This window comes from Anarrhichthys ocellatus, unplaced genomic scaffold (assembly GCF_004355925.1).
Source record: "Anarrhichthys ocellatus isolate YVR2014 unplaced genomic scaffold, GSC_Weel_1.0 scaffold21, whole genome shotgun sequence".
NCBI lineage: Eukaryota > Metazoa > Chordata > Actinopteri > Perciformes > Anarhichadidae > Anarrhichthys > Anarrhichthys ocellatus.
Window position 1 is genome coordinate 386,416 of NW_022280051.1, and position 9,759 is coordinate 396,174.

Genomic DNA, 9,759 nt, shown 5'->3' on the forward strand with positions numbered 1-9,759 from the left:
AAAACATACCGAAGCTTTCAGATTCTCTCTTCTCTCTCTCTGTCTTTTTCCCTCCCTCTCCCCCCCCCCCCCCCCCCCCGTCTGTCATATGATATAGATGAGGCCCCATGTTATCCAATGTGACAACATGAGCTCATCACCTCAGAGATTGTCCTAATCTCTGAAGCAGCTCACAAGGTTTTCTAAAAGCTTTACATCATTAAAAAGACGTGACCTGGCGGAATCTCCCGTGGTTTGTGGTGTGGATGTTGACTGATTGTTTAGATACCCACTCGATAGTACCACCACTGTATACCGCAGCATTGTGGGATTTGGTGGCACTGTAGCTTTAAACACGACGATTGATTGATGCTGAGCTTCGTCTCGTTTGCACTAATGCACTGGATGCTTTTTTCTTTTAATGCCATATTCAAATTAAGTACGCAAATCAAACAATACGATGCTGACAAAACAAAAAGACAAAACAGTTGAATTGGATGCAAGGGGCCCCTCATTGGACCTCTATTTAAAACTGGTTGCTGTGGTGATAATCCTGATAATGTTGCCAGGAGTAGGAGTCAAACCTCCAACGTCTGCTCTTGCGTCACCTTAAAAGAAATCTGGTTGCTTCTTTAAATGAAATATAAAACGCTGCGGCTGCGGTCTCACTCTGTGTTTTCGGTTATTCTGTCGTCTATATTTAGAACAAACAGTCTTTGTGTCAATCCTGCTGCTCTGCTGCCTGTGATTGTCTGCAGCATTGTCTCGTCTTTCATCCTCTGAAAGGGTCACAGACATCATTAAACCTTCTGGATGTGTGTCATTAGTTCCTCTGAAAACACAAGCTTCTGTTTGTTCCAGGTTAATTGGAACATCTCGTTCATATTTTTCCCACATGTGGTGGAACCTACTTGTAACTACAGATTATCCCGTGAAGACTTTTGCGTAGATAAATTGATAATTGAATGTCACAGAGGACGTTGCAACCATATTTGGGCTTACATCCTTTGAGTGTTGAGGTGTTGTCACCTTATTTTGTCGTTGTCAGCTGGCAGCACTGATTTTGTTTATTTTCGGGGCTGCGATGTGCTGAATGTGTCGACTATGGTTAGACACAGAGCTGGTGAGGAAACGCAGTCAGACAACGCAAATAAGCACGCACACACACACACACACACACACACTGAAACGGATACACAAGCACAAAGTGATGCCTACAGCAAAATAATAATTTTGTACAAACTGATGTGTAAAGAAATACACAGGCTAGACACAGTTGAACGCATTACTTTATACATGTTGATGCACACACACACACACACACACTTCTTTACAAGGCCACACTGCCCTTTACATCTATGTTTATTGAGGTATCGGTGCTAGAGCTGGAATGCCCATTAAACTCCGTCTGTGTTTGTAAGAAGCTAGTCGTCCACAGGATGGAAGAATGTCCACCGTAACTTGTTTTAGTCACACTGTGTGGCTCCGACCACTAGTGACTCCCTTAAAGCTCGGCGTGAATGTTATAGACCACGATTCGCATCCAAGCAACACAAATATGAAGCGCACAGGAAGTAGCAGCTTGTACCCGAGTGTTTCAGGAGGGAATTGTGAGTGTTTATTGGTGGGAAGCCAGCGAGGGATCATACACATAGAGGGCAGAGGAACGCCTGGTACACATTCCTGGTGATGTTGCTCACTGGCAGGTGAAAAGAAGCAGCCGGCAACACCAAAGCTTATATTACATAACTGATATTCTGTCATAAAATAAATCGGTGACAAGTTGAGCAAAGATGCAAATCCACTGGTTCCAGCCTCTCAAATGTGACTACAGTATACAGTAGACGTCACACGCGTGTGTGAGTTAATGTTGGAGTTACAATTGAGGATCAAAGTAAAGGGGAATAAATGGAAAGTAAATTTAAAAACAGAGACTAGTAACTTACTTTGCCTCCTGCGGTAAGTCAAACCACTTTATTCATAAATCACTTTTGTCACCATGTACCTCTAATACAGTGTCACTCTATCGGATGTTTGTGGCTTCTTTGAGTTAAGATGAAAGGAAACCGTCTGCTGTTTTAACCCTTTCCACATCCTTCTCTATATGGCACCATTTTCTGAGAGCACCTGCGTTCATATTTCACCTGCATTTGTATTCTGGCAGCATGTTTAGATGGTGTTTGATGTTTGGTAAGCATTCCTCCTGTGCTCTCTCTTCTCTACCTAACTTGTTTATTTCCTTCTGTTGATTAGCTTTCCTCTCCACCCCTCCAACCCTTCTTCCAGCTTAATTTGATTTTAATCTCGCTCACTCTTTGTTTGGGTAAATGCCCTCTAGATTTTCCGATGAACAATGTTTCTTAGTTGTTGTTTTTTTGTATCTGTGCTTGACTTATTTTCCTCTTCTGTCTCGTGTGTAGGATCGCAAGCTGTCCAAGTCTGAGCGCCAGCGCTTCAAAGAGGAGGCCGGGATGTTGAAGGGTCTCCAGCATCCTAACATTGTCCGCTTCTATGACTCCTGGGAGGGACCGTGCAAAGGAAAGAAATGTATTGTTCTGGTCACGGAGCTCATGACATCTGGCACACTTAAAACGTGAGTTCATGAGAGATAAAATTACGTTTCCAAAATGTTAGTTTAGTGACCGTGGGAGTAAAAGATGTCCAAACGTAACTTATTGGCATGAAAAACAAAGACTCGTGGTGCCTTTGAAGTATTCAGTTCATGAATTTGCAAGTAATATGCACAAACACGTGCACACATACCTGTTTTTCCTTTTGCTTCTGAAGAGCACTGTCATTACAGATGATGACTCACTTCCAGCTTTTTGTTGAAATGTAGAAATCACACACACCTGTTGCCTCCTCTTTCCTGTTGAAATAATACTTCTCTATTTTCGACTTCAAACAGCCTGCGGTGTCGTCAGCACATCACCTCCCAGCCGGAGTTCAGTGCTGAGAGCAGCTGTTAGTGGGTCAGCTAGCGTGTCTGACTCATTACATGTGCAGTATAATATGAGTCTGTGTTATTTACAGTGTATATGTGTCGGACTGAGTGCCCGTCAATGCATGTATGGAAAAACAATGGACCCAATATGTTGGGAAAGCTCAGGAATCATGGGGAGACTCCTTTCTCTGTGTGCGGCAGGCTTTATATCTGTGGGCCGTCTGTCGGCCCCTCCCCTAAATTCACAGGGGTATTGACGCACTTGTGGCTGTCATTGTCCATGCCGGTCTCTCTGCTGTACAGAATAGATGTGTCTGTGAATGCGAATGTGATTGTTAAGCTCCTGACACAATAAAAGGCTAAATGTGAGGCTTGTGGCGCATGGCGTGCCCCACGCGGTGCATCGTGGGACATTGGCCCACCTGCCAGCTGCTGCTTCTGCTGCAGATTCCTCTCATTCCTGACAGAGAGACAGAGGGAGAGAAACCAAATGAGGCATGTGGGGAGGGGGGTGGGGAGGGGAGGGGGAGGGCAGACAGGAGACATGGATGGATGACCAGACTGAGTTTTATCCTAAATCATAGAAAGAGGGAGACAGGAAGTCAAACGGTCTGAGAAGCAGATCGTGAGACAGTCGGCTAAAGAGGCAGATAAACGCACAAATAGTCAAATTTAAAAAGTGGAAATCCAGTTTAAAGGCAGCGAGGCAGAGTGACAAACCAATGAACCAACTGTGACCACAAAGGGTATTAATCCAGCAGCACAGCACTACCAAGGACAGTAGCACCCTCCACTGGAAGACTGCTTCATAACTTCAACAAATGCAGGCGTCCTGCATCTATCCAGCATGTTTCACACATAACAGTTAATCAAAAGATATATATTTCCTGACTTTTTAGTTTAAAAGCAGGAAATATGAATTAACAAAAGAGAGGTTTTTAGTAATTTACTTTTCAGACAAGACCGTGGACAAAATGAGTCACCGGAATGCAAAAACAAAGTTAAGTAGGGCATGTACTGTACAATAGTTTAAAATTCCCTACCACCGTGAACAATCACATTGTACTTTATACTCAAGTATACCTAATATTCAGGATCCACCTGACGATTAATCAGCTGATTGTATTGTTTGGTTAATAAAATAGTGAGAAATGTATGAACAGGATCGAGGCTGCACAGGGATCTGGCTGCCATCCAAATGAAGACTCGGAAAGGAGAGGAACTGTTGTGTGTGTGTGTTGAAGTGGTGGAAAAAAGGAGGGATGGTGAGAGGGAGGACTGATAGGAAAGGGAGGGCGATGGTGAGAATGGAAATACTGACCAGCATGGGTTCAGGGTATTAGAGGCCCCTTATCTGCAGTATGTGTGTCCGTGTGTGTGTGTGTGTGTGTGTGTGTGTGTGTGTCTGTGTGTGCGCAATTGGTCATCTGCTCATGCATGCACAAGTACCGTATGTACTGTTCACATACTGTATATCTATGTATATCTGCACATTTCTCACAGTGCAAAGATGTATCTATGCGTGTTGAAAAGAGCGCGGTTGAGTGATTGTGTGTTGGAGAGATGCTTTGTGCAGTGTCACTCAAGCAGCGCAAGCCACATGGTTTACCTCGTCTGTCAACACTGTTCCGACTTCAGAGAGCGAGATAAAGAAAGCGGAGGAGACAGGCGAGGCACAGGAGGGCAGGTAGGTAAAGGGGAGGAAGGTGCAGACTGAGGAAGAGGAGACCAGAGCGCTGTTTCTGAACAGATGCGTGAGAAGTTGAAATAAAAGCGAGGGATGGGGATGGATGTGAGGAAGAGGCGTTTGAAAGGTTTTAGTGTGAACGCTCAAGTTATGCAGATGTACATTTTGATTTATGGTCACTTTAAAAACTCCCCAAAAGATCATTTTTCTATCTGTGTTCAGTGCCCTGAAGGCAAATGTATGTGAATCGAGCCAGATGTCTAATAAATTCCTCTGCGTAACCTCTAAAGATATAGAGGAACGGTGAGAGCGTGTGGTCATACTCTGTGGCTAGTATGGAACTGACTGACTGTGAATTTGAATATTGTTAATGCTGACGTTCACAGTTGACTGTACCTGGTGGGCCAGTAATCCTGATCAAGCTAGAGGACATCGCAGGCCAAGGACAGAAGAGCGGACACAATGCATGTTGATTATTTTGATTCCACTGGTCAGCAGAGATGCTGCCTGCCGGCCTGGTTGTCATTCAGTGGCCTCTGTTGTGAAGGGTATGTTACGTAGCATGCTGCTGCTCCTGCAACAAGGAGAGACGAATTCAAATGAGGTTTAAAGAGTTAAAAAGGAGTCTTTTAGACCTCAGTTCGGTCAGCTGCCGGCTATTCACTTGGACCATGGGCAGATTGTTTATTTGAATTAAATGCAGTGAATAGATTAAAGGATGAGATGATTTTGAGCTCAAAGTGCTTTAACAAATAACAACAATTAGCTCAAATCAAATTATTCTACCCGCTGTGATGCTGGGAAATTAGCACATACCAAGCAGAGGTCCGGGCTAAGCCCCGAGTCCTCAAGTCCTTGGAAGAGATGAGTTGTTGTTTTCTTTCTTTCTGATAATCGTCCGTGTTTGTGTGTTAACTGGCCCCTCCTGTCATTTTGCAGAAGTGGCCCCTGGGCAAAGCGAGTTGAGTATCCCTGTTCTAGAGGATCAGAGGACGACTAACCCTGCCTGTCCTTGGTGCTGCTTGGTGCTTTAGCTGAAGAGCTGAGGCAGACGCGTCCCCAGCTGATGAGAGCAAATTGGAAACACTTTGCTTAGAAATCGAGCAGCGAGTTTAAATGAGCTAATCTAGAGTGATAGTCAGATGAGTTTTCTCCAAGCTCTTCAAGAGAAGTGTTGACTGAAGCCTTTTCGTCAAATCAATTCAATAAAAACCGACTGCGTGTTTAACTTTGACTGAAAGTGAAGGAGATGTTCAATCTGGAAGCGCTGTGGTGCAGATAACCGAAATACATTTTGAACACAGTGAAAATTCCTGCATTGGTCTCCCTGTAATGCTATGAGGGTTTCCAAAGACGTGACCTAGAGGGAGACTCCAGATCACACACAGGTGTGGGTCTGTGCTGTTCTATACAGTAGAATTGCCTTTCTAAATGGTCAAATAGGCAAACAAACAGTGTAAAACATGCTCTCAGTCCCGCTGAATGAAGCTCATGAGCCCTGGCTGTTCTTTGACTTTGCATTGGTCATTCTCTGGAATCAGGCTTTTTCCGACATATTTGTATGTGGATTAAAATAGATGTCTGTTTTCCAAAGGTACAATAAGGTCACAGATCTGTTTGTCTCAGTATTCCAGTGGTTTGTTGGTCATGATGTCCGTCTCTAACCATGCGGATGCCAGAACGGCTTGTCTTTGTTCGTGTGTGTTTTTAATGCGCACAGTCGTTCACGTTTGTGTGGGTATTTCGGGCCCTTCTGTTTTTAAGATGGAAATGTCTGACAGTAATCCACTTTGCTTTGTAAGCTTTCATCTTTAATTGAAGCATTCTCCGTGTTTCCGTTGCTGCATCTTATCTGGCTATCGTCGGGCCCTCCGTGCTTTGCTTTTGGAATAATTCATTCCCTCATGGATGGTTTTCAGTGTCCTGCCATAATACAATTACTGTGCAATACACTCAAAACACTTTAGAAGAGCCCCTGGACCTCAATGACGTGATGCTACAGATGAGATATGAGATGCATAGTGGGGCAGCTTTGTTTTCTTAGCTGGCGGACAAATGCCACTTGAACAGGATACATGGCTGCTCTCTGTATATTTGTGTACACTTAATCTCCAACGAAGCATTGTTGAATGACATGTTTGTGCGTGTGTGTGATTTTTCTTTGTTCCGCAGCTACCTGAAGCGGTTCAAGGTGATGAAAATCAAGGTCCTGCGATCGTGGTGTAGGCAGATCCTCAAAGGCCTTCACTTCCTGCACACCAGAACTCCGCCCATCATTCACAGGGACCTGAAATGCGACAACATCTTCATCACGGGGCCCACGGGCTCGGTGAAGATCGGGGACCTGGGTTTAGCCACGCTAAAGAGGGCCTCCTTCGCCAAGAGTGTCATAGGTAGGAACCAGCCTGTACACAGCCACTCGTTCCTAGTTCCTCACCTCTAACATCTCACACACACCGGTCTGTAGAGCTGGGCGAGGTACGATGTAGGTCATTTCATATCTCGATAACGATACATATCACCATATAGCATGTTTTCTGCTTATCCATTATATAGTCTTTAGCATTTAATTAAGAATTTAGGGCAAAATTATGAGATTTTCGGATAAATTTGAGTTATGTGCATATTAGCAATTTAGACAACGGAATTGTGTATCACAATATCTCAATATATATTTCATCACGATATGATTCCACTGAAAGATGATAAATTATCATATTGAATCGCCCAGCCCTATAGGTTTGTAGTCAGACATAAAGCTGTATATCTATGTGGAACTTTAAGATCTGCGAACGTGGAGAAAGTTAAACAACTGACATCATTCATATGACTTTGCCTCAACAGTAATCACTATACACACACACACGTCCACACACGCTGTCAGGTGTACGCAAAGACTTGAGCACGGCGACATTGTGTCCTACTACACACGCCTGCTGTCGATTAATCCTACTGCTTCTAAAATGTCTGGTTTTAAAAGCAAACCGCAGGTATTTGGAAATGTGAAATACTCGTCAGTCAGTCTGCTTTTAAGCTGGAATTAAGCTGTCTGGAGATACACACCACACACACACCCCATAGATTACACACGTTTATACTGAAGTGGAGTTAAAATGTGCCTGCTGTGCTCCATATAACTTGGCTGCCATTCAGTTGTTATTCAGTTGTTGAATACAGATATTCTGGTATTCGCCCACAAGCACCATTACTGTGCATATTCTCACGCACTTGAGATGAGAATGATGCGCTTTGTAAATCTCACAGCTGCTTTGTAGCAATTGGACAGACCTCAACTATTTGGACACTTGTAGATTTCCGCAAACACACGCATGCATGTGCACACACACACACACGCACAACAAGGCTACCAGTAAGTGAGTTTGTAATTTACAATTCCCAGCTGTGTTTAGGGAATTTTTAGTCCTCTACGAATCATTTTAGTATGTGTTAGTTACAACTGACCGAGCCAGTTTCTTTTCCAGCTTTGTTTATTTAAACCTCAGTGTGCAGATATATTTTGTTACGTAACAGGTACCATGTTGAGTTTAGCATGATGACTTAGAGACCTTAATTCTATCTAAGGGTTAATTGTTTTCCGTCTCCTTTTTCATCAGGAACCCCAGAGTTCATGGCTCCAGAGATGTATGAGGAGAAGTACGATGAATCCGTGGACGTCTACGCCTTCGGGATGTGTATGCTGGAGATGGCTACCTCCGAGTACCCCTACTCTGAATGTCAGAACGCTGCCCAGATCTACAAGCGGGTCACTAGTGTAAGTTGGCCTCTCCTCTACTGTACGGGAGGGGAACTGTTTCTTTTGGATGCCTCAGCTGTGAATGAAGTTACACTGCGGAGACACCGAGTTGTGACATTCATGCGTTGCGTCCAACAGCCCTGCTTGTCCTTTCTTGTCTGTAATCTCCTCCCTCCTCTGAGCGACTCTCTCTGCCTCTCCTCTGATACTTGTTTACTGACTGTGGGAGATCCAGTCATATGACCGTGTTTTTGCACTGGTTAGTTAGTCTTGCAAACAACAAAGTTGAAATTAAATGAAGGGAAATATGACACTTAGTTCTATAAAAAAATAAAAATGGATTGAAATGCACTTACTTTCCATTCACTTTGAGCTTTGTAACAAAAATTTGATAGACAGTTGTGAAAAAATCCGAACAAAACACAGATGGAGTGGACAACAGATGCATCAGAGGCTGTTTTAAGTTGAGTGCTGCTGAGGTTGTGACCCCAACGCGCGCGCGCACGCACACACACAGAGGCAGCTGTCTCCCTCCTTTCCTCACAGGACTGAGTTCAGCTTTGTGGAGGCTGGCAGTGATGGTTAATGGACCAGAGGATTTTACTAGAAATCTCTCTTTCTCTTCGTCTCCCTGCATCCTGCTCGTGTGCTTCCATTATTGCTGTGTTCTCTCTCTCCCTCTATCTGTCTTATCTCATCTTATATTTCACTGCAGATCAGGAAAGATGCTCAAACATGTGGGCACGTCTTTACTTACTTAATTAGATACAAATAACGTTCACTTCAAAGGAATGATTACCACAATAATCCCTAAATCTTTTGCTGGTAATAGGACAGAGGGGCAGTGCTGTTTATAGCTTATGGATGAGTGCAACATCCCGCTCAGCTAAAACAAATTCTTCTGTTATCTCTCGTGAAGTCTAATTGTAAAATTGAATGTCAACTTTAGACACACACTGGCAGCTGTGTCTCCATAATGTGTATACGAAAAACCACCACTGTGAGAGAACAGAACCAGTCCTCTGTCTTTCTGTCTGCCGTCATCTCTCTGAATCTTTCAATTTAATTAAAAGAACTTCATGCGCAGAATAAATTCAGACAGTATATTCCAATCCATATGTCCGTCTCGCCTCGTCTCACTCGCACAAAATTGAAATCACACGGCAGAATGAGATTATGGTCGTGACCTCGGTCTCCGTGTTTGTGTGTATGTGTTTGAGTTATAATTTCATAGCAGTAATCTCATAAATTGAAAGTGAAAGCGCATTACGCTTCTCAGATCTTGTTATTCAGTCAGCCAGACATTGTGTCAAACAACCACCTTCAGTTACCTGTGTTTATTGTCTCTCACACACACACACACACACACACACACACACACACACACACACACAC

General features: G+C 43.7%; 1 protein-coding gene across 11 annotated transcripts in view; it reads left to right on the forward strand.

The window, feature by feature from the left end:
* Positions 1-9,759, forward strand: part of wnk1b (WNK lysine deficient protein kinase 1b) — a 73,326-nt gene that overhangs the window by 30,777 nt on the left and 32,790 nt on the right. For all 11 annotated transcript variants that reach the window (XM_031859254.1, XM_031859255.1, XM_031859257.1 and 8 more), the window contains exons 3-5: positions 2,400-2,572; positions 6,783-7,003; positions 8,225-8,382. In XM_031859254.1, the coding sequence (XP_031715114.1) occupies positions 2,400-2,572; positions 6,783-7,003; positions 8,225-8,382 (552 nt within the window). The remainder of the gene's footprint in view (positions 1-2,399; positions 2,573-6,782; positions 7,004-8,224; positions 8,383-9,759) is intronic.